The 25,170-nt window shown below is 37.7% G+C and overlaps 2 protein-coding genes across 4 annotated transcripts in view; one reads left to right on the top strand and one right to left on the bottom strand.

Annotated features, from left to right (window-relative positions):
- Nucleotides 1–23,274, top strand: part of sh3pxd2b (SH3 and PX domains 2B) — a 36,515-nt gene extending 13,241 nt beyond the window's left edge. Inside the window, exons 4-15 of one of the 3 annotated variants that reach the window (XM_015010897.2) lie at nt 5,096–5,172; nt 9,661–9,752; nt 13,525–13,550; nt 14,000–14,035; nt 15,560–15,691; nt 15,879–15,980; nt 17,137–17,220; nt 17,947–18,064; nt 18,505–18,704; nt 18,857–18,903; nt 18,990–19,115; nt 19,203–23,274. In XM_015010897.2, the coding sequence (XP_014866383.2) occupies nt 5,096–5,172; nt 9,661–9,752; nt 13,525–13,550; nt 14,000–14,035; nt 15,560–15,691; nt 15,879–15,980; nt 17,137–17,220; nt 17,947–18,064; nt 18,505–18,704; nt 18,857–18,903; nt 18,990–19,115; nt 19,203–20,714 (2,552 nt within the window). In that variant the 3' untranslated portion in view covers nt 20,715–23,274. The remainder of the gene's footprint in view (nt 1–5,095; nt 5,173–9,660; nt 9,753–13,524; nt 13,551–13,999; nt 14,036–15,559; nt 15,692–15,878; nt 15,981–17,136; nt 17,221–17,946; nt 18,065–18,504; nt 18,705–18,856; nt 18,904–18,989; nt 19,116–19,202) is intronic. The other 2 variants (XM_015010900.2, XM_015010901.2) reach the window with 2 other exon arrangements.
- A 436-nt stretch (nt 23,275–23,710) lies between these two features.
- stk10 (serine/threonine kinase 10) overlaps nt 23,711–25,170 on the bottom strand; it is a 41,545-nt gene continuing 40,085 nt past the window's right edge. Inside the window, exon 20 of the mRNA XM_015010896.2 lies at nt 23,711–25,055. Within this exon, the coding sequence (XP_014866382.2) occupies nt 24,915–25,055 (141 nt within the window). The 3' untranslated portion in view covers nt 23,711–24,914. The remainder of the gene's footprint in view (nt 25,056–25,170) is intronic.

Raw genomic sequence — 25,170 nt, forward strand, 5'->3', positions numbered from 1 at the left:
TCCCATTCCTCCTTGTTTTCTCTCCTTTATTTCACTGACTTCTATTTCCATTCTTATTTCTTCAGCTCTTTTCTCTTTCTAAAGAAACAGAGCTCTTGTAGAGCTGTTGACAGAAGGTTAAGGAGTAATCTGAATTAAGCACACTCAAAACTGGCAGGACAAAATACTGAAAAAAGCCTATGCTAAATTGAGACTCTGAAGAATGTCCCCTGTAATCCTAGATCACATCACACTTTTCTCTCGATGGGTTCCAAACTAGCATTTGTCTGAACTGCTGATATTTCCTTACAGCTAGGAAAGTTATTTCCTACAGAGGCTGTATGGAGCGAGGTCAGCATTACTAAGCAGTGATGTGGTTTTTCCTCTTGAGAAAGTTTGTTAAAGTCCTGAAGATGTTTACACTCTTTTGTTATCTCCACATCAGGAGGGAGAAGGTTTTTCTGTCTGTGTGGACTACTTTTCCTGATGTTTTTTCATGCCCCAGTTGTAATAACCAACAGCTTAATTGCGTATTGTTTTCTGTTACATTTTACAAATGAACAAACAGAAATTCCCATCAGGATGATTAAAACTTGAATATTTGAATATATTTTTAGATCAGATCTGATTCCAGCGGCCATCAGAACTAACTTTATCAAAAAATAACATCTGCTTTTATCTCCTTCTCTTCAGTTTGCAGAGACAATGTCACAATGTGCATATAATGCACTAATTTGAGAGAAGTGACACCAAAGTTCAATAGCTTATTGAACATAATGGTCAGTTTTATAGTAGTTTTTATGAATTAGCACAATTAGTAAAATTAGCAATATTAGCTTCTTTGTTTATTATTTTATCATTTTTTTCCTCTTTCTTACTGTTTATTCAATGTCACATGCTGTTTTTATTTAGTTTTTTAATTATGTAAAGCACACCTGACTTGTACTTTCTTGATTTTAGCCACAAAATATTGTCATGACATTCTGTGTATTGGATCAGATTTGGTCCATCTGAATGTATTTAAATATTCCAGAGCACTAATAGATGATTCCACAGGCAGCAACAGCCAATCGGTCATTTAAACCTACGAAGCTCCCAGTGGAATGTCGCTCTGCTCTCAAGAGCCTGTTGATGTTCAGTGTTGATATCCTCCAGGATGCAGACAATGCATTTGTTATTTTAGTTTGGACATATTTTCTTCCAGTAAAGATAAAATACAGAAAAAATATTTTCATCTACTTCTATCTCTGAAGTTGGAGTAAGAGTAACCTTAGATTATGGGCTGGATCAACTCCGGTGGTCCCAAATGTCTCACATTCCATAAACTGTTCTTGATGAAGCAAAACACAAGCAGATCTGAGAAATTAAAGTTACCTCCTTGCTTAAGTTTTGTCTATTACTCATTGATATTTTATCTGGACGGCAGAGAATTTACTCTTTCTTTGGTTATGTGAATAATTTGTACCAGTAGTAGGAATGTCTTAGTAGTAAATTAACTGACATTCTTGACCTTAGTCCATTTTTTTACTTTGATGTTTAATGGCATAGATGAGATTAGGAACATAGAGCGAGACCTTTGCATTGTGAATCAGCTCTTTCTTCAGATTGATATAGATTGGTACATCACTCCAGATGCAGCACCAGTCTGCCTATCGTTCTCCTGCCCCGGTTCCCCTGCCCATCCAGGAGAACTGCCCTCATGTCAACCAGCACATCCCAGCAACATGCAGAGGCTTAAGAAACTTTGGGTGACAGCCTTGCAGTTGTTACTCTGCCCTGCTCCTTTGAAAATATTTCTGTCACACCAAGACAGTAGAGCTGCTAAAAGATACTGTAATAAATGTTCCAATTCTAGAAATGTTGAGGGGCACCAGCTGGTGGTTCCTTAATAAGAATGTGTCGTAAAACAGGAGCTAACAGGGCCAAAGTGTGGTGAGGTGTTGGAGCAGTTAACCCAAATGCAGGCTGTTGAATCTGTGCTGGGACTTTTGCTGCAGGTCTACCTCCACATCTCTGTGTGAAAATCAGCTGGTACTGCCACAAAAATCTAAGAAAAGTCATAATTTTCTAAAACTGTCAAGATGTACACTCTGGGCTACCAGGCTGTTCTGACACATTATTTCAGGTCCTCGTTAATCATAAGCTTCACTCATGTCTGAACTGTAGTTTGTGCATTGGCCTGTTGACCAAATACTGAGGAGCATTTGTGCCGTTGACTCACACGGCAGGAGTCATAAATCACTGCTTTACTGAAGCTTTTACCTGCATATTCTGGCGTTTTTCTCCAGAGTTTTGTGACCGTGCAGAAAGCATTTATGTTATGTGATCCAGTTGTTCCAGGACCAAATCCTAGCCTTAAGACAAGTCTTACAGAATTGAAACAAAATTATGGCAAATACTTGGACACTTTTGTCATTTGGCAAAGGGTCCCTACTCTGGTTAATCTTTTTTAACACAAAGAATCCACTTTTGTCACATCGAAGCATTAATCTTCCAATCAAGTCCAAATAACAGGGTTAGATCTACAGCTGTGCCACTACAAACAGCTTAAACAGATTTTGAGTTATATAAAATTATTAACTGAAAAAAAAAAAAAAAAAACTCTGTAAAGAAGCATAAAATGGCAGCGAGTCTGCTAATTAAGAGATTAGCTGGCGGCACTGCTCTTTGGGTAAGAGGTAAGTAACAGTGGGCCTCTCTGTGTTGGTCTCAATGTAAGTCTTTTCTCTTCAAACTTCAGTCTTCTGAGGGAAACAACAGTTTTTTGGTACCTTTGGTCACTGCTGGCACACAGATTAGACCATAACGTCTGCCCTGTCTGTCTCTCAGCTATGGCTCCAGGGCCGTGGCTGCTGCTCCTCCCTCCCTAACAAGCTCTTTTCATCGGTTGCATCCACATGCTGCCTCGCATACAAAGTGAGCAGTGTTGAGTCAGTGCTTCTCTCATGACCCCACAGAGCTTTGGAAAACCTTCAAGAACGTTCTGTTTTAAGAAGGATGAAGGGAGGAATGAAAATGAAAAGAAGAAGCAGAAATATTCATCTGAGAGATGACTTTCAAACCTCTTTCAGCTTTTGAAAGCTTTTCCCTTCTATCACTTTTAATTCTTTTTGCAACTTTCGTTCTATTCTGTACTTAAGCATGTAGGTAGGCATTTTGGGTTTTTCTTGATCTTGTAAGATAAAACCTATTAAACATATTGTGTTTCTATTACTTGGATCTTTAAACATCTGTGTGCATGGCTTTGTTGGCGGCTCAACTCCCTTGAGTGAAATAGAGTAATTATGCAAGAATGTTTGTCATAGTCCAATAGAGTCAGTGGCAGGAGGAGACATTTTCCCATACATGGTTTATAATAATAATGACTTTTTGTTTTTAAACCAAGAACAGGAGATAAAGTAATTTCATGATTATAAACTTTGCTCATTTCATCCAAAACTGCATCCTACTTTTTTATATGAGCACTTAGCAAAGGTATTTGCACAAACTTATCTTTTTATTTACATAATGAGATATTTAAACAGTCATTTGTAGCCTGTGTCTTTGATATTACACACTGTGGACTAAAACAGCCACTTTCAACTTTATGGACTTTATTTGGCCAGCATTCTTCTTCTTTTTTTTAACATTTCTAGCCATTTAAAATAAATATAAATATATAGCAATATATATATCGTATAGTATACAGTATATATATATGTAGCAACTCCCTGTTTGCATAACATTCCAGAAAATGTGGATTACAAATACAGTGAGCCTCAGGTTGAGGACCAAAACTGCCTCATAACTGCTTATTTTAGTTCAAACACCAAATATACTTTAATATGCATGATCACGCTAAGTGGAAACCATCTTAGGACTACTGCAGAAACCAACATCCATGGGATTTCTTATGTCTGCTTTCAGCCAGTATGAAAGCAGACAGCCAGCTGACTGCTTTGGCTCTTGCTGCAAAGGCAAGAGCCACTGCAGCCAATGCAGCTCTTACATTGGCTGCTCTGTAATAGCCAAGCAGTAGTATGTGAAGTACCGTAGCACTTCCAACCTGCATTTCTTTTTAAATCTGAGATACAAAAAGAAATCTGTGAATAAGCTAATTTCCTATGAATAATCTGGAGTTATAGTCCATAGAAAAATCTCCACAAATAGCACATATGTTAATTTACTTGCACTGAAAGCCTCCCAACATCTTGAACAACATCAATAGGGTGTAGGAAATGTCATCAAAGTTTATGCATGACATGTTTTTACTACAGCTATAGCTTACTTGTCTGTTTGGAAATAAAAGCACTAAGCTCCTGCTTTGCAAAATGGAAAACAACATAAGCATATAGTAATGACTCAACCAAGACAGGTTAGAGATGGCAAAAAGTAAATATCTTACAGAGCAGAGTTCATACAGTGATGTCATTTCCTGTGGTTTGGGGCTATTTTTGTCAAGAGCAATAAACAGGCAGGTGTGTGAGCAGTTCATAGTTGGTTGGTGGAAACAAAGTGTTAAAGTTGATGTCTCAGTATAACTTCTCCTGGGATTTGTTTTTGTTCAGGTTTTCACCAACGTTTAGCCAAGAGAAAATGTATTTCCTTATTAGAACCATTTCCATTCTTACTTTCACCCTAGTAGAACATTATTGACTTAATCTACTTTTCCTCTACTTTTCTTAAAACCTTTACTTGTTATGGTTAGAGTGACCTGGTGTATCAGTGTTGTTCATGTGTGGCATAAGATTTAAAACATGGGAAGAAAAACGTGACCTTTCTTGCAGACATGAATTCTCCTGAAATGATTTCTTCATGTCTGGGAAAGGCCAGCTTTCCATGCGGCTCTTTACTCATCTCATTGTGATGTCAGACCTATTGATTCAGTGTCTGGATTGCCTCTGCATGCTAATTCACCTGTCATGATCTGCAGAAGCCTCTGTGCCTTTGCTTTGTTTCTGCTTAGTCATCCTTTATTGTCTTTACAGAAGAGCATCAACCCTTTTACTTTTATTATTATCTATTTACTTTTGAGGTCTAACATTCCCAATTTCAAAGCAAGTGTTGAATAAATATACACATTTCACATTCAACTTAAAGATATTAAGCTTTCTTTATGTTTTTTCTCTGTCTTTAGGAAAGATCTTGTTTAGGAGAAGCCATATCAGAGATGTGGCCATGAAGAGACTCAGGCCCATCAACGAGTACTGCAGGGTGAGTTTGATGCTTAATACAACTTCTGATTTCTTATTTTTCAGTAAATGTTTTCTTGAATTACAACAAAAGATGGGCAAGGACAGTGGGAGAAGCAATTGTTCATCTAGTATGAGTGGATAATAGACAATTGTTTTCTTTTTTCTCCTGTGAACTAGAGATAACAATATATTGAATCAGAATCATCATTGCAATATCAATGTTTGCAATAATGCAATCTTAAAGAACTGATACTTAATACTGCCATTCATGCACATCTTTGAATGTCAGTGATACAAATACAGTTGACCTGATTAGAAAGAGTTACAGGAAAATTGCAATGACTGAGTCAGAAAATGGGGTACAATTATGATAGAGATCATCTTTACAATATCCAACAAATCATTGTAAACATGTACTGCAGTTTTTCCAACTGTTCTCCTTGGTGAAAGAGCATTTTCTCTATAAAATCAAAATCTAGCTGCAGTAACAAGGACATAAGGAAATGTGGTTGTTGTTTTTTATGACCAGACATCTTCTCAGAATTTCTCAGGGTTCAAGCTTGAGCCTTGCTTTTTCAGCTGCAGTGAACATGTAGGTTGTGGTGGCTACTTTAAGCAAAACTGAGGTAGAGACAAAAAACATCCTGTTGCTGAGCTTGCTCCAGTCAGCACATGCACAACACGCTGACTGAAACCTTTTCTTTTGGATTCTGTCTGCCTGTTGTAATGCTACAAATCCCCTGAAAGGAGAAATAAACTTTAAACTTATCTTTTATTTACTGCTTATTGTATGTCTACCTTAAAACAAAATTAAAAACAATCTCCTGCCTTTTCTATTAAGCATACCTTGATGTTTTTACTCTACAAATTGGTCTCTAATACGCAACTGTTAAACAACTCTAGCCGGACTAAAAGCAGCAAATCGTAGGACCCCTGAGGTGAAGCGACTTTTATGTATGATAAACAATGAGGAGGGCTGGAGGCGCTCCTTAGTCAAGCAATGTTAAAGGAATGCATAGTGGGTGTAGGCTACATCTTTAACCACTTATGACAAATATAAGAGTCGGGGGAGGAATGCATAAAGTTGTTGGTTCTTGTCTTTGGGTGGGGATGTTTTGTAGAAACAACTGAACCAATTTTACATTATTTCTTTCTGTCTAAGGCATTAGATTTAACCTTTGAGAGAATTTATTACATTTTATTAATTTTTTTATGTTTTTATTAAAAACAGCATGTTTTCTTATATAACAAGCTTTTGAGGTTAGCTCTAATGGGGGGACAAGGAGAAAATCAGGATATTCCTGAAGCAGCAAAGCCAGCCCTGGTTTTACAGCTGATGCTTCATTCTGACTCATGTGGAATTTCCCGAACTGGGCAGCTTTATGTTTTTATTCAGGTCATGAACGGTTAGGGATGAAAGCATGAAGGGGAAAAAAAATCATGGAGTCAGGGACTGGTTTGCCTAAAATCATTTGTCAGAATAAACAATAATGTGAATAACCTGCAGTTTTCAACATGTTTGCAAAAGAAATTCATGGCTCACCATTTTAGCTCCAGTTATTCTGAAATCGTGTAGAGTATCGTGCAAAAGTATTCATACCCCATGAATCTTTTCTCTTTTTTTGCATTAAGATTACTAGAGTGTATTCTATTGATATTTTATGTAGTACCACAGCACAAAACGGTGCATGATTGGCCGAATCTCCTAGATCTAGAATTTTAACATTTAGTTATTGAGAAAGAAAAAAACACTTAAATTTGATTTAATTGTTTCAAAAATTATTTTAAAATGTTTAACATTTAAATTTAAGATTTTAAGGAGCTGGCAAATTTACTTTGTGAAAGTACAAATAGCAGTCTTTATAGTTGTTATGTTATCAAAGCTACAGTCGGATGCTATGAGTTTAATCTTTGTGTTTGTTCACAAATGAGATGTACTTATCAAATACATGTCAGTAAATTGTAAATTGGTTTTATGATTGTGATTGGTTTTAAGCTCGGCCAATTAAACTGGGCCCCATCTCCCAGACTCCACTGAATCTATCTCTGCTCAAGGCCCCATGCAACCTTTGGTCGGCTCTACATGATGAGCTACAACCACTGCACTGCACATCTCTCCCCTGGATTCCAGATTACGTCAGGGAGGTGTCACCAAGCACCTTCCAAGTCATCCAGTTTGGTGGCGCACAAAGGTGCCAACAGTGTTTGAGCAGGCTTTAGGCTCCACCCCCTGTTCAACGGATCAGCTATAAACCCGTCTTTCAGTAACAGCCGCACTCTTCTGGTGAAGTGCACAGCGCAGCACAGCACAGCAAAAACGCATGCAGTCCAGGATTATGGTTCTATAAAGAAACCTACTTAAATGGTGATGCCAACTCAAAGTTTTATGTTTTAGTGATATGTTAAAGGTAATAGAGGCCAAAATGTTAATATTTCCTCATTTGACCAGATGTCTTTCTTTCACATGTTCCACATGACTTTCAAAAAACTCCAAGCACAACTTCCGTAACTCTTCTTTCAACAATGTTTATTGGTCACTCTACCACATGAGATAGACTTGAGGAGTGCATGACTAACAATTGTCTGGTCAAAACATTTCACAACCTGAACTATGAATCTGCAGCTGCTCTAGTTACCATGGGCCTCCAATTAATTCTATCACTAATTTTTACCTACTTTGTGTTGGTTTATCATATTAATAAATAAATATATAATACTTTTGCAAAAAGTTTACATTATCACTTTACCTTATGTAACAGATTGTAAAAATTAAATTCAAAAAGTTACTGTTCAGCCATACAGCCCCATTGCACTGTGCCTCAGGAGAAGTATTTCTTTCAATTTCATTATATTTTTGCTTGGAGAATACGCACATGCTCACTGTCACGTGCACACGCACAGACACAAGCACTCACAATTACCTTAATGGGCCCCCCTGCAAAGAACATCCATAAAGTCCATTTAATGTAATTTACGCTGAGCCGCTCTCCTGTCTCCTCCCTGGGGAGAATCATAATGAGTGGACGGGCCACAGACTGACTCCAGGAGATAAATAAATCCAAAGAGAGGACAACTGGTTCGCAGTGCACTCTGACCTGAGGCAGTGCACCTGCAGGATGTAATGTTATCGCCCTCCCCTGGTGAAAACCTCTTGCAAATTTAAAATGAGATACTTGGCTTTTGTATTTTACAAATGAAGCCATTACTCAGGGTTATGAGATATGCACTGTGTATAAAAGCGCATGTATGTGCTCATAAGCATGCTTATATTTTGTAAAGAAGAAAAAAGTGCCTTGTCAGTTGCAAGAATTGCAGTCTGTGTTTGAGTCCAAGCCAAACGGCTGCTTTTAACTACGACGAGCCAAATGCAGCAGATGCGACAAGGACACTCGGATTGGGCCTTCGGCTTTCATTCCACATCAGCCCTGACTTTACGTCAGTGGATGACAGCCGTTGTTAGAGGTTGACACTGTTCCTCTGAAGGACAAAACTGAAACACTTAGGAGTATTAAAATCAGAGGTGGAGAGCAGCAGGGGAAGCTTGATGGATAGCACTGAGCTCCGGCTTGCCTGCAAATGGAGGACTTGCCTGGCTTTATCTGAAATCAGAGACAGTCCTCATGCACCAAGCTGTTGGCAGCAGAACTGTTTCCTCTCTTCGTCGTCATGCTGTTGAGGTGATTATCTGCTTCACCGCTGCCCATCAGATGGTGAAAAAGCGAAAGGTTAGATGATAAAACAGCATTTTGATGGCGAAAAAATAAAAAAGATTTCAGTGACAGCATGACAGGCTGTGAGAGATGGCAAGAAGGAGACACAGCAGTAAACAGAGACTGAATGGTGTTTGTTTTTCATCTAAAGTTGATTGTCAGGACTAATCGGTCTGCTGTTAGAAATCCTCCACAGATTTGTTGGAAGTGGGGGATATAGACTTAGAACCAAAGAGAAGGATAAATGAAATACAAAACACAAAATGCTGCTTCACTGCTTATTTTAAAAAGGCAGACTCTTGACTTGTGAAAAAAAGTGAATGAACGTACCACACACTGAACCGTAGAATTAACCAAAATCCCAAAGCAGATGCTAAACAGATCAGAATATGGCAACTCCAAAATATTACAATATAAAGAACTAGTTCAGTCAAGTTCTGTCAACATGTTTTAAAGTGTTAATATTTTAACAGCAATTCAATTCAGTCCAGTTTATTTACATGGTGCCATGTCATCTCCAGGTACTTTGCAAAAAAAATAACAAGTAGATCAGCAGCAGAAGCTCTCCTAGCACCATAATTCAGCATAAATCCATGCTGGAGGGCCAAAACCAAACTGGACACCCCCCATCATAAGATAACGCTCATCTCCAAAATGTCATAGCTTTAAATGGGAATGCTATTTTATAAATCTTCAGTTCATCTTCTTGTTTACTTTTAGTGATTATATACAAAGAAATGTCATCCACAGAGTAAAACTATATGTTTCATGTCTTTTTCTAATTTTCCTTCCTGTAGGCTTTGATCCAGCTGCCAGTCTACATCTCCCAATGTGAGGAAGTCCGAGTATTTTTTGAGACCAGACCTGAAGACCTCAACCCACCCAAAGAGTAAGCAGCTCAGACATGAACTCATGAACAATGGAAAAAGACTGTTTCTGTGGCTCAGGCCATATCCTGTGTGCATTTGCAACCCATTCTGTTGGTAATGAGCATTCATTACACCCTCTAATGAATGTGATTTCATAATGTCACTCTGCTTCCTGTTGGGTTTTTTCCCAGTAGAAACCCATTTAGTCATTGTTTCAAGTGCTGAGTTAGCACTTTAGCATGTAGCTGCAGCTCCAGCATAATCCAGCTGAGACTGCAGGCTGCTTCCTAACACGTTGTGTCTCTCTAAATCTAACTCAACATTTTTAGTCATATTCAGCACTGAATGACTTTAATGGGCTCAAAATACCAGAACACAACACACATCTGGGTTTCAATAAATTAAAGATTACCAGCTCCTTTAAATGAGAGGTCAAGTTCTCATTTCGACCACTGATATGTTTGTTCTCAACAGTTGTCACCTAGGTTGTTAGTTTTGACCCACATCATCACACATTGATGTGTGTTGTTGAAGTTTCCTCAGCAGGCAGGAAACAGACAAATACTCTTGTGACTTACATCAATATCCATATGATGGGCCAGCAGTAAAACCACAAACAGAGTGGAAGGTGGAATATGTATAGATTCTCTCTGCTCTGCCTAACATTTGGATTATTCTATGTTAAACTAGCTTAGAGTTTAAAGTAATTAGTTTAGAGTGGTCTCTCTAACAGCAGGATTGTAATACCTTTCTGTTCCTCTGTGGGGTACAAAATGAGTCTGAGGGGCATCACTTCTGTATAATTTTATCATACAGAAACTATCTGTGTGACATCAACTGTGCAGTATGCTATAAAGGTGCAGCAGCAGAAGACACACAACTTGTGTGTTTATTTCATTAAAAACTTTGACTTACAGCATGTTGCTTGGTCTTTTGAAGTCCTAATTTTATTTCGGAAAGGCTCTCTCTATAATATAGACAGTAAACCTTTTAAAGTTTTTGTTTTCAGTAGTGACATGAACGATGGATCACGAGAACACTCGATTTGTGTTCTGGTCCTTGGGCATCTGCTGTTTTCCTCCATGTTATCCTCTTAAAACTCATGGAAATATATCGTATAATGTAAACGAACAGAAAGCTGCATAGTTTTTATTTCATGTTTTGGATCTGACTATCTGCTGTGAAGTGACACTGAGTGAACAGCTGGGGGCTGTTGACCAAGGACAATCAATACGAGCTGCTGTGGGGAATGAATGTTAAATGAGCCTGCTGTGTTGCCATCTATAATGTGGAAGTCATTTTGAGGTTTGCTTTCTTCTTTCTCTTTTATTGAAGGAGGCAGAGGAATAACTTCACTTCAGATATACTGAGCAGAAGGCAAATACGTGTCATGGAAGTGATATTTTTAGAACCACTTGAAGAGGGAATATGTTCTTGACAGTTTTCTGATTGAAATCACACATAGCTTCTGAATGTGAAGGAATCAAAAACTTGCTAGCAGGTTGTTGATTTGTGTTTTTCAGACACCTCAGACGTCTCGCTCTTTTTTCTCTTGTCTCCTGTTCTCTCTGAGGAGTTTGCCAAAAACGTTCCGCCTTACTCTTCATACAAAACATCCAGTTATTTCTATGGAGGCGAGAAAGGAAACATGGGGAGTGTACTTGAGGAAGACGAATATAGAAAGGTCCTTGGTTTGTCTTAATTGAAATTGGATTACAGCCCTGTATTAGTGCAGCCTATTGTCTGGCTTTCTGACAACAAGGCTGGTGTGCAGACACGGTAGCCAGGCGAAGATTTATCACGGCCTATAAATCCACTCTACTAAGACATGACATGCAAGACTTTTTCCTTAAGTGCAGGAGGGAGGAGAGGAACAGGAGAAGTTGGCTGGAAAGGGGAAGTAGATGGCTATAACGCCAGAAGAGATCACTGTGAAAAGGAGAAATCTAAACAGAAAAGGAAGTGTTGCAAAACAAGTGAGACTACGGCAGAAAAAGTTAAAACTGTGGAGGACTAAAGGACTTAGTGATTTAATAGATAGGGTTAGAGTGATTGTAAAAATGTTGAAGCTTATTTACAGATTTCTCCCGATATATTTGGATTAAATTTAAAAAGTAGGTAATTCAATTCAGAATATGCAACTCTTATAAAACACATTACACAGACTAATTTATTTAAAGGACATACAGTATTTACATCCTCCACAAAAAGGATGCAACATAAAAGCTGATTCCTAGATTATATTATAATATAACTGTATATTCCCAGATAGTTGACAATTAAAGTAAAACTGAGTGGAAGAAAGAAGTGTGGGAGGAAAAGGTACACAAGTATTAGGTTAATTATACTGTGCAGACCATAGACATACATTTCAGTAGACAAACATTTCTGTACTATTGCTGGTCTTATGTAATATTAAACATTTTGAAGAAACAAAATGTGGTATTTTGATTTGGTGCAATACTAATCTAAATTAATAGAAATAAATATATAAATGTAATGCTGCATAGAATAAATCTATATAATTTGTGAGTTTTACTTCTTAAATTAACGTTTTAATGATATTCAAATTTACTAGAACATAGGTGTAGCTGCAGCGTGTTGAGATGTCTGGGTTTCCCACCTGAACCTGTTCCTGCCACAATGTGGTCTTCACTGTTTGAAGATAGATGTTAGCTTTGTAGTACTAACATAAATGTGTTTTTGATTTCCAATCACAGCTTCTGACATAAATGATGATTTTGTCTTACTCTGCAAGGAGTTTGTGTTAAGATAGCAGCTGTTTTCTGTGAGCAGCCTGAGCCTCAGTGGTGCAACTGAACCGTTCCTGGACCCTGACTCAGTCCTGGAACCGGCTCTGTGGAAGCATTTCCTGACTGCCCAGTTCGTATATGAGCATAGTCTCACTTTAGTTAAAAAAATAATAAAATGAAAATGCTGGACAGATTTTCCTATAATAATTATGACCTGTTTCCTGTGTGGGTTTTTTGTTTTGTTGTTTTTTGGCTGCCTTTTTGTTTCTTTTTTTAGTACTTCAATTGGAAGTCATATTGGTAAAATTGTATTGATTCCAGATAATATAGCAGTTTTACTGATCAAACAATGCTTTGTGAGAGGGAGAAAGAGAGAGAAAAATTCCTATTAATGCAAGAAAATGTGTAAGGAGTGATCCCCAGGAATAATTATAATGGGCGATGACGGAGTGAGAGAGGTAGACATGAAAAATGAGAAGTGGAAAAGTTGAAATGATGGAAGGCAATAAAGCACTGGAGAAATGTTTAGATAAGAAAGATGGAGAGGTAGACAAAGAGAGAAATCCAAAGCCAAAGCCAGAAGTGATTTTTTTATTGCCTGGTCCCTGAATCAACTCCTGAGTGCTGCTGCGGAGTGATGCCCTATTTATCTGGCTAATGTCTAAAGCAGACACAGCAGATGCTGTATTGAATTTAACATCGAGCCAAATATTAGAGCTCGTTTTTCAAGTGTATCTTTAAACATGTTGGTCTGGTTGTAGATGGAAACATCCTCTAATGTGTCTGCTGCATCAAGTTAAGATAAATCTAGAAACTATTTTATGTATAGCACATGTTCTTGTAACTGATCTGTCTACTTTTTAAACATCAGTGTGTTGATCAAAAATAGAATTGTTAGGATTCAGTTTACTCTAGAAAAGCTTTAATATAAAACAATTTACAGCAATGGCATTATACATTATATGAATTTAATGTGAATTTTTTTTTGTAAAGTTATTTCATTTTCTTTTTGAAGTAATGCATTGTCTCTGTTTAACAGGGAGCCCATTGGAAAGAAGAAGTCAGGTAAGACCCCTTTATGAAAGTGTTATTTGCTTACATATTTTACATGTTTTAAGTGTATGGAATAAAAATCAACCTATATTACTGAATATTAAGCAATTTTATTTTATTATAAATAAAAGTAAATGGAATTGTAAAATAGTATTTGGATATAAATAGTTTATGGAAATGAATGGTAAACAGAATTGACTTTAGCACCATCTAGTGGCAGTTTCATTCAAATAAATGGGTTTAGGATTATTTGTCTTCTTTGGAACAACTATTCCATCACAACATTTTCTATCTAAACTTTTTTTTGCAGGTCAAAGCACTTGTATCAAAGCAACCATCTTGAATGCTGTTTTTCTCTACCTTTTCACATTTTCTATATCCCCTCAGTGACCTACTGTTCTTAAGTTGCATCCATGTTATTTTTTTCAGTTTTCTTCTCCATTCATTTTCCTTTTCATCAGGGTTTGTGGAGAGAGCGACTACTTTCCTAAAGCGAGGTAGTAAACACACTGTCATGCTTTGCCGTGCTGTGTGTGTAACCCGGTGGGTTGCTAGTGGTGTGTTCCCCCTCTCCTTGCCAGGCCTGGGCAGGTGGGATGTGGCTCTGCTGAAGGCTTGTGGCTCATTGTGTGTCTAAAAAAATAAATCATGTATTTGGTGATTTAAAGAATCATTGTCTTCCTGTTTCATGTTACAGACTGTAAAAAATCGCTATTATTTGGCCATTTTGAATGTTCGTGATGGGTTATGATGTATTACGAATGTGCCAGATGAATATTGTAGCTTTCCTATGCTTCGATTGGCAAGTATCCAGATGGCAGTTTAGCTAAATAACCTTTATTTAGGTACTTCCCTACCTTTCTCATGGTACAATAACCTTGTTTTTAAAAATGCTAAGGTATCATTTACACAAAAATGAAACAAAATTACCTAAATTCCTTTATTTAAGCATGTTGTGCTTTGTTACTCTGTGCTCAGACAGAAAAAAAACTCCACCTGACTTTTTGTGGCATCATATTACAATGATTTTAAACATTTAGAAATGGTGTGATGTACATTATTAGTAGTTTTGAAATAGTCTGTTTTTGAAATGGTAGGCTTTTTTTTTTAGCTAATCTTCATAAACAACTACTGCTGTAAATGTTTATACACCAAATGCATTTGGGGATATAAAATATTAAAAACTGTAAGCTATTGTTTTTGTACTTTTTATTCACACATTATTATTAAATATGTTTGCAGTATTAAGCTAGGTTAGCAGCTGTCAGTTCTGCTGTAAAGAAATATTTGGTTACTATTTGAATTTCTTACTGAGAAAATGACATTTATTAGAATTACATTTACATTCACATGTTAAGCTAAGTTGTCACTTGTTCCCAGTTTCAAACGCTTGTTTGTGGAAGTAGATTTTTCTGATGCTAATTTGTTGCTAACATTGGTGGTGGGTCCTGTGTGTGTTTGGTTGTCTTCACTGAAATCATATCCATGTAAATGATTAAAATAACTTCCCACACTGTCTCCAATCCTCCTCCATATGTCCCTTCTGCTCCACTGTTGGCTCAGTATTTTGCTCACTGTATCTTTCTAATTATATACTTCATCCATCTCATGCTAAACAGATACCCATACCATAGATAAGCCTTCGCTCATTTCACCTGAAAGTTTTTGCACTCATAAAACCTTCACCTGACAGTTATATTTGGCTTTTTATGATTTTTGGCAAATTTTTTGTGAACCGTTTATAATCTGACATTTTGAAAAGGGCATATAGCAACTGGTCAATGACAGAGAAAACCTTTAAATGTCAAACCCCCCAAAGCACAGAGATGCAATCTTATCTTGACAAGTTCAAGGGCTTTTCTTTAATAGCATATTAGCTGACTTTACTAAAGATTGGGGAAGAAGAGGAGGTTTTGAGCGAAGGCTTTTTTATAGTTTGTCAAGATTTCATGTATATCCTGTTTGAAAGGAGGAAAGAGGAGAAGAAATCAAATGAATCTGTTACTCTGCTCTTTCAATAGGAGACCCCACCTCTGCAGACGCACTCTTCCTTGAACAATATGTGGCAGTAACAGACTATGAGAAACAAGAGAGCACCGAAATCAGTCTGCATGTTGGTCAGACAGTGGAAGTCATTGAGAAAAATGAATCTGGCAAGTGCTATTCTCCATTGTTTCATATAGAGTCATTATCTGCTGATTGCTCATAGGTTGCTAGTTTGTTGCTCATTAGTAACAGTTGTTAGGAAAAGAGAGTGCTAAATGTAAACTTTTTGAATTGGGAGTCCTAGTCTTAGGAAATGCATTTGCATGTTAATGTGTTTGTTTTCTGCTGATTTAGGCTGGTGGTTTGTGAGCTCAGATGATGCTCAGGGCTGGGTTCCCGCCACCTGCCTGGAGGCTCAGGACGACCCTGACGACTTCACAATTCCAGGAGAAGAAGGTACATAAAAGTTCATGTCTGAGCACTGATTTTATGTTCTACTCTGAGCCCCAAAAGCTAAACAGCATCATTTCCAAATGGAGCCACATGTTGATTTTTTTTCTGACTGTTACTATCATGCTTTACTTATGAGGAGTTGCTATCACCCATTGATGACCAAATAGCAATTGTTTGGTTTAAAAAGTGAATTTAAAGTCTGGTGGAAATGGTCATTTTTAAAAAGCTTGAAGAAAAAAATTAGCAGGGGCATACAATCTAATATTGTCTCTTTAACGGATGGATGAAAATCGTAAGCATACGATGAAGAGTTTGTCAGTAAATGAATAAAGTCTCTAGATCAGTCTTTCTCAAACTCTTTTCTGGTACCACCTGTGGACCACTATGTGCATGTAAACAACCGTTTATTTGCCGTAATGTGAGCTCAAAGTGCGACGCTACAGTTAGCTTACCAAAGGATTGTCACTCAAAAAATAAGCCTGAAGATACCAGTGGAAAGTTTCTCAGGGTGAGTTGCAGAACTTTTGGTTTTGAATGCTTACGATGCATAGCAAGCTGCAGGCATGCACATGTAGGCCTATAGTGACAAGACCGTGAACAGAGCTGCGCCCCACGCTGACTAACTGCATCTAAAACACCTAAAATAAAATAATTTATATTGAGCTATCTACTGACCGCTTGTTTTTGACAATGCAACACAAGTATATTTTTCATGGTTCTAAATTCCAAATAGCCCTAAAAGGTTACTGGTGAACAGAACATTGTTAGTAAAGAACTTTTGTGGTTAGAAAGCTTAGAGTCCATACTTTCAGAATCTGTAAATAACTCAAAATGACTTATTTGTGGTTTTATTGTGACCAGTCATGTTTACAAAATGGCGCCACTCTTCACATTAGAACAAATACAACGAGTTAAGAGACGAATATTTTCATTTCAGGTTGTAGATATTAAGATGTGTCAGTGGGGGGGCAATTAAAATTAGGTGGTCCATGAGTGTTTGTTAAGTGGGATAAGTATTCCTCGGCCTGAAAACGTTTGAGAAACACTGCTCTGGGTTTATCAGAACTGATGATACTTATAGTTAAAATGTAAACATCATCGTAAACCATTTGTAATGCTTACTTCCTATTTTGCCCCACTTACCGTGCTGGGATGTCAGTGCCTCGGAGGTTCTGGTCACTGCCAAGGCACGTGGGTCGGCGCAGAACTTTAGGGGATCTATTCAGCACAGGCTTTGGGCAAGGTGGAGCGCACGCCTTTCTTTCAACCCCTCCTCCTCCCTTTTTTAACTGAATGTTTGTGTGTGCCTGTGTGTGTGTGTTTTTATGTGTGTGTTCTGCCTGCCCAGCCATGTTTGTTCTTGTAGATGCATGTGTGTTGCATGAGTGATCCTGGCATGCAAAATAAATTCATGCATTTTGGTTTGTTCATTTCTGTATGTTTTAAAAATTGACATACAGTTCATAACTGAAATAAATATTTTCAAAATGTACTCATATTAATTAATAGTAAGAACCACTGATAACAGCTTGATTTTTAGTACATTAGCAATTACTTATAATTGAAGTTAAATTGGTTGTTGCTCCTCAGTTTGTCCTGTAGCGTAGTTATTTGTGGAATATCTGTGTCTGTTTTGCGTGTTGTGTATTTGTAAGTTTTTCTTTTTTGTCCTTTTTCAAGATGCTCCTCGTGCCTTGCCTCATTACGTTGATTGGAGATTGTACTTTCTTTATTTAAATTTTAAGTTTTATCTGGAAGGGTCTTTTGGTCTTCTCATAATTAAAGCCAGGTTTTAAGCGTTCAGAAATAAGTCAACCAATTTCACAGCAACAGAAATATCAGAGATGGTTCTTGTTGCTTTTACTCAGATATGCAAGTGTGTGATTTTCTTTCCAACTTTTAAGATACATTTTCTTGTTTTACTTGATACTGTTCTTACATGTAACACTATGTGCTTTTATTCCAACAGAAGAAAAGTACTCTGTGATTTACCCATACTCAGCCAGGGATCAGGATGAGATCGACCTGGAAAGAGGCATGATAGTCGAGGTTATTCAGAAGAACTTGGAAGGCTGGTGGAAGATCAGGTAATAAAACGAGTTTGGTTCCTGCAAGTCAACATCAACATTAACTAATGTTCACACCCGGAAATGTAGAAATCACTCTGGACCTTAGAAAGTTCTGTAAATAAATTCAGAACATGATGTTTATGCACATGCAATATATAGATAATTTATGTAATTATTTTATGATAAGAATGATGATTACATGAAGTCATCATTCATCATACATGAAAATGAGTGAATAAATATTTGACTCTGAAAACAAGCTGCAGGAACATCAATTGAATGCTTAAGATCTAAAATCATAGATTAGAATAGCATACTTGACTAACAATAAAAATCATTCAAAAGTTTATATCTTAATGTAATTTACATGAAGAAATCTGATTTATTCTTACATTGTTAAGTTTAGTAGAAATGTGTCTCATTTAATGCCACTCAATGTTTACGTTACTCCAATCCAGGTACCAAGGCCGTGAGGGCTGGGCTCCGGCCTCCTACCTGAAAAAGTCTGATATTCAAAGCCAAAGGCAATCAGCAGGCGCTGCAGCTCATGCCAGTACAAATGACCTGGAAGGGGTTTCCAAACAGAACCTGCAGAACAATGCAAGAGACAACCAGAAGGAAAACAGGCTCTCTATTTTCTCTGATAACAACAAAATTAGTAAGTAGGTTAAAAGCACCCTTCCTAGTTGATCACCTTACAAGTTACAATTTTCATTTTTTTGTTCAGTAAAATCTGGTTTTGCATAGTGTAATTGTGTTGCCACTTACATACATACATATATCCTTATTCTACACCTTTTCCCTTCACAGAAGTGGGATCAAGACACGGACTTCCTCCACGCAGAGATCTAACCATTGTAAGATGTAACATTTTGATGTCAGAAACTCATAGAATCCATAAGTTTAACAGCTAATCTGTTTGTATGTTCCTTCTATTCCACAGCCACGTGGTGCAAACTTACCTAAGCCACCCGTTCCACCAAAGGTCGAGGAAGAGTATTACACCATAGCTGACTTTCAGACGACCATTCCAGATGGGATTAGCTTCCAAGCAGGGGTCAAAGTTGAGGTGGGTCTACCAAAGCCTCTCTGAGTCAATTTACAGTATTATAAACTTTAAAAGTTTTATTGAATTATTAACCGTTTTCCCTAATAGGTGGTTGAGAAGAATACAAGTGGTTGGTGGTACATCCAGATAGATGAGAAAGAAGGCTGGGCCCCAGCCACTTTCATCGACAAGTACAAGAAGACCAGTAATGCCCTGCGACCCAATTTTCTTGCTCCTTTACCCAATGAGATGGAGAAACTCAGGCTTGAGGATGGTGGTGCCAATGATGATACCTGGTCTAAGCCTTTACCAGATGAGCCAACTGCAGCCTCTGACTCCTTTGCCCGCCCAAAGCTGAGAGACTGGAAGTCCAATGCCAACAAGACGACTCCAGCCTTCGCTGGGCCTTTGCCCCCAGCCCCAGCTGCCCCTCCAGCAGAAGAGAAACCAGCTCTGCCACCTCGACGGGAGTCTATTAATAAAAGCTTTGAGTTGGAGGCGGCAGAGAAGCCAAAACCTGATCATTGCAAGCCATTGCCTCCAAAACCACCAGCACCTGGAGTCATAGTGCCTCTTGTTACCCCCAAATCTGCCCCTTTCAAGCCAGAGAAGCCACCAGAGATCAAAAAGGAAGATAAGAGCAAAGCTCTTCCTCTTCGCAATGAAATGGGTCTTGAGTGTGGCCACAAAGTCTCTGTTAAAGAGGTAAAGAAGTTTAATCTGAAACCTGTTCCCAAACAGCCACCAAAACCGAAGGCAGAGAACCGGGAAGAGAAACCAGAGCCTGCAGGACCTGCAGCCTTTATGAAGGGTAAGCCGGTGGTCAGACCAAAGCCCGTTCCAGCTGCCAAACCTGATCCACCAGCAGAAAACAAAGTGGACATCACCAACCTTAGGAGCAAGTTGAGGCCATCAAAAGCTGCGGATGTTGGCTCTTCTGAGGGAAACCATCAGAATGATTCTTCAGCAGCAGGAAGCAGCTCACCCTCCAGCTCTTCGCCCATCCACATCCCTGTGCTCAATAACAGCAAGTTCTCTGATGAGCCAAAACTCCCTCCCAAACACATAAATGGTCTTAGCCAGGAGAAATCACCCCCCCCTCCAAAACCAGCAGTGCCCCCACACAAGGAGCCTCCTCAGAGACCTCCTGCCATGGCTCCAAAAAGACCTCCTCCTCCAAAGAAGACCGATCCATCCAGCCCAACCGAAAACAAGCCTCCTTCTCTGAAAGAACCGCAAGAGACTCCCAAGCCTGGACCACCACCACAACTCAACAGGCCTCCTCCCCCAAAACCCAAAGCGTTTGTTCAACCACCTTCAAGCAAAGACAAAGACGACCCCAAGGGGAATAAAGCTCCCATTCCTCCCAAGCCCCAGATGAAACCTGAAAAGTCCGGACCACCCAAGGACAAGCTTCCGCCGTTACTCAAGGAGCCCAGTAAGGATGAGCTCTATCTAGCCGTGGCGGACTTTGAAGGGGATGAGCAAACATCAAGCTTCAAGGTGGGGACGGTGTTTGAAGTTCTGGAGAAAAACAGCAGCGGTTGGTGGTTCTGTAAAAATGTAGGAGAAGATGTAGAGGGCTGGATCCCCTCGAACTACCTGAGCAAAAAGCCGTAGGTGTTATGATTCACTTAAATGTAACCAGAAGAGAACAAAATAATACACCAATGGTGTAAATGTAAAGAAAAGCAATCTTTCTGCCACTTCACTACTTGTTTTATTTATAGGTACATTTTTTTAATAAATACTTTAAAAATACCCAGCCAAACAAACCAGCAATAATAGACCCTTTTTTGTAGAGGTTTCATGATGTTTACTTATTTTTATTTTTATCTAGATATTGTAAGAAATCATACTCGCTTTTGTGGCTACGTGTCAATCACAGCCTCTGTATCACGTTCCCATAACTTGGGCTGAAAACTGGGACGGCATTTAGCCCAAGTTGCAGGGTGTGCCTGATTTACGGGTGTGTTAGCACCCATGCCTTTAAGGATGCAGTGCCTCAAAATATATGCAAAGTATAGCTTCAGTGCTTACAAAGTATATGCAGCTGTAGGCTTAGTAGGTGTTCATATCTTGCCAGTTTCTATTCTGCAGCAGGGAAAAAAGGATCCCAAATAACTTAAGAATTTCATGAGTGTAGTGGGACGTTCACTAATTTCATCTGAGCTTTCGTGTATGGTTAACATTTTTCTTTAAAATATATCTTTGCCAAGTATTAATGTTGTTTGTAATTTTAAAAACTTACATTCAGGTGCATCTGAATAACAGAAAAATCTAAATGTTTCTAATTTCAGATCAACAGAGGAAGCTCATATTTTATGTAAATGCATCACTGTCAGACTCAGAAAACAAAGTGCTTTGTCTAAGTGCAAAAATTGAGTGGAAAGAAAAAGTGTGTTTAAAAAAAAGAAGGTACACTAGTCACATGAATAATTGTAGGCTTAAAAGAAATAGACTGGGCTGCAGAGAGCCAATGCTTCCACCACAGCCACCTATGGCTTAAAACTTGCATTTCTTGTATTAAGTCATAGTAGAAATAGAGACATAGAAAGTGAGGTCAGTTTTGATTTTGGGCCCAGAGACTGGAGGAAGACTAAAGATTCTTGAAGTCCAGTGCGATTTTTTTTCAGTCAGTGATAATTTATGGAGCCGTTTCATCTGCTGTTGGTTCCTCGTGGCTCGTCAGGCCGAAAGTCAACACACCGTCTACCAGAAACTTTTAGAGCCTTGTGCCTCCTTCTGCAGACAGTGTTTTGTAGATGAGGAGTTGACAGCTGCTGACACTGCCAATAATACCATGACCATAGTATCACTGTGTCTCAATGGACAGCAAACTTATCAGACCAGAACCCCATAGAGAATCTAGAAAGCTCTATTTCTATGGGGTTTAGGGAGTAAATTGTCAAAGCCAGAAAGTCACATTTTAGATCATTTTATGTTAAAATTCTTGCCTAAGAATCTCAGTCAAGTTACTGAATACATGTTCTGTTCAATATCGGACAGAACAAATATTTCCGAATTAAAATCCTTTTTTACTGGTATTGTGTGCTGTCCTAGATTGAAGTCTGAAAGACTCAATTTTGGGTTTTGATTAGCTTTAACGAAATCAAAAATTGGAATATATCACACAGTGTGTAATGAGTTTCTATATTTTATGTGGACTTACTGAAAAAACATCCAGTTGCTCATGTTACTTCAGTTTATTAGGATGCACCTGTATTAGCGTTCTTTTATTGTTGACTGAATCAGTGATGATTGTTGTGATTAGTAACAGATGTGCAGCTTCTCTCACTTCAGGCAAGTTCAAGTTTTGCACAATTTCAGTGTGGAGAGAACAACAACTTTTAACGTTACACCAGCTTTGTTTCTTTTCTCTTTTTTTAGCTCACTGTTACAAAGTAGTTACTCCATAATATCCCAAAGTAAGAGGTTGGTAGGAAGCTTTGTGTCAGAAAACATTTTTTAACATAACTGTTATCTTTCATCCAAACATAAGAGCTGTACAATGTGAAATGCAGAACATTCTGCCCATAAAAAATTGAAGATTTCCATTGGTTTGTGCAATGATTTACAGTGTTGTAAATGTACAGGCTTTTCCTGATGTTCGGTGCTCAAATAAAAAAATGACCATTGTATAAACATAATATTTTACATGCTTGACTGGTTTCAAGCAAGGGTCAGCAGAGCAAATTATTTTTATTGTACAGTGTCATACTTTAGCAGTTTTCCTTGTAATTCTCTTTTCGGTGTGCAATTTCAAAATACTGGAATTTGCTTTAATGTTAATTACAAATAGTATGGCTTGGTGGTTAAAATAAAAACTAATTTGCTTTATCCAGTAACTGGCTGCTACTTTTACAGGAAATGGTTCAATAAAGTAACAATAAAATGTTTGTAGACACAGCTACAAGTTGTAACACTACTTATGTTCTGCTTCTAGATGCTGAAATGTTTCACAAAATTCAAGCCATATTACAGCACTGACAGTCTGTCGCCCAAATAAACATTTCAAAATGATACCTAGGTCATAAAGGTGTTATGTGGCCAAAGGAGGGCAGGATGCACATTGATGGTCCCCCATATTTCAGTATTGTATTTCTTTTTCTATGTATTTTGTGTTACACTGTCTCTACCTTTACTTTTAAGTCAATAAAAAAAAATTCAACTTGGAAAATTCAAATGTCTGAATTCACTCTTCCACTGGATCCTTTACTCTTTTTTTGCTGGAACTGTTTTTATCTTGGCTTCCAGAGCCTTGGGATGTAAAGAGTCAATTTTGGAACAAAGATCCAATTTGTTAAAATTAGGTTAATGTGATTTAAGTAGATCTTTCACTTCAGTTAATAAATCGTTTGTCTCCAGATGCAGCGGACTCTGATGCCAACACTAAAGGTCAGTCAGAGCAGCCAGGACCAAACTGTCTTGAAATGACAATCTCAAAACAAGTTTATGCAAAAACTATTTTGAAGCTTAAAGTCATCACATTTACACTGGACTGTTAAACTGAAAAGCTAATCACTTATTTTTATGTTCTATATAAATACATTGATATTTGCACATTGCTTTCCTTTCATATTCTTTGAATAAAAAGAACAAATCAGCACTTACACTTTTTTTTCTTTTTTTAAAAAAGGATTTTATTGAGTTATTTACACCAGTGGTTCCATCTCATGATTTTCATACATACTCACAACCCCTTTCATACAAATAACATTATGTAAACCAAGAAATACATAGATGAAGCAACGGAAATCACCAATGAAAGAGCAGTTAAGCTGTACCTGATTCAGTGCAACTCTGCAGGCCAATTTCTATTTTTACACTCATTTATCTTTTTTTTTGCAAAAGGCTGGAAAAATCTATTTTAGGAATTTACGTTTTTATATTATTCCTCCTCTTAGTGCAAAGAAAAGTAAAAAAAGAAAAAAAAAATTACTCTGAACTTAGCGACATCCATACAGTATTGCACATTGGTTAGAAGCAGTTCATTAACTGCACTGGATATAATTGCACACCTAACATTTAAATCACCCATGAAAAATAATAATAAAAAAAACATATTTTACTTTGGTTTTGTCAGTTCCCATCCAGTGTAACTAGTTATACAGTAAATAAAAGAAAATAAGCAACACTATCTGATAGATATGTCTTCCTTTGTTTGATAAAACTGAGCTAAATAATAATCTATATGTTCTTTTTTAAAGAAAAAATGGTTCAATTCAAATAACTTTGGATTCCACCTCACATCCCACTTGAGAGATGAATTTAAAGCCGTCCTTCAAATCATGGTTGTTAAACAGAAAAGATACAAAAAACTTTCAATTTACAGTGTTAATTAAGATCATGACCTTTATCAGTAGAAAAATAAATAAGGCGTTGGCAGCTATGTGACAAAAACGAGAGGTTAATGGTTAGAACAGTCAAAACAGCTGGGAAGAATTATATATATATATAAAACAATAGTCAGACTGAAAATAATTTTCATTAGTTATTAATTTCCCAGGACTGAATGCATCCCTTCCACTCATCAAACTTCTCTGGTTGGGGAACGTTGAACATGAAGGATGCTTTTTTCTTTAGATGCACAGTTAAAAACTGAAAATTTGGCATCTTCATTTTCAATTACATAAAAAAAAACAACTAAAGATAAAATAAAAATTGAGCTACAACATAAATATTGACTAAAGCAACATGGAAATCCAAGGAAAGTTTTGGGTTTTGTCATTCCTAAAGCAAATGAAACCAGAAGCAGCAGGCGTCTGGAACACACTTCTGTGCAGAACTCAGGTAGATGCAACGTCACCGCCGCTCTGTTCATATGGTGGACGAGTCCAAGTAAGGCACAAACTTAGAGAGTTTGTGGGGAGAGCTGGGGTTTGAATTATCTACGCTCTCTTTCATCATGAAGAAAGCTTCCTGGTCCCTCTTCTTCGCGCTCAGCTCATCCTCAATTTCCTACAAAATTGAAGTCCAGAGTATACCATGTCAGAATGTCTCCAAAAAAATTTAACAACTCAAGCATTCTGCTGTTTAGAGCTACAAAGCTGACTTTACGATGAGGGAAAGTGGG

This window comes from Poecilia mexicana, unplaced genomic scaffold (genome assembly GCF_051168715.1).
Source record: "Poecilia mexicana isolate PSO_F unplaced genomic scaffold, ASM5116871v1 scaffold_14, whole genome shotgun sequence".
Classification (NCBI taxonomy): domain Eukaryota; kingdom Metazoa; phylum Chordata; class Actinopteri; order Cyprinodontiformes; family Poeciliidae; genus Poecilia; species Poecilia mexicana.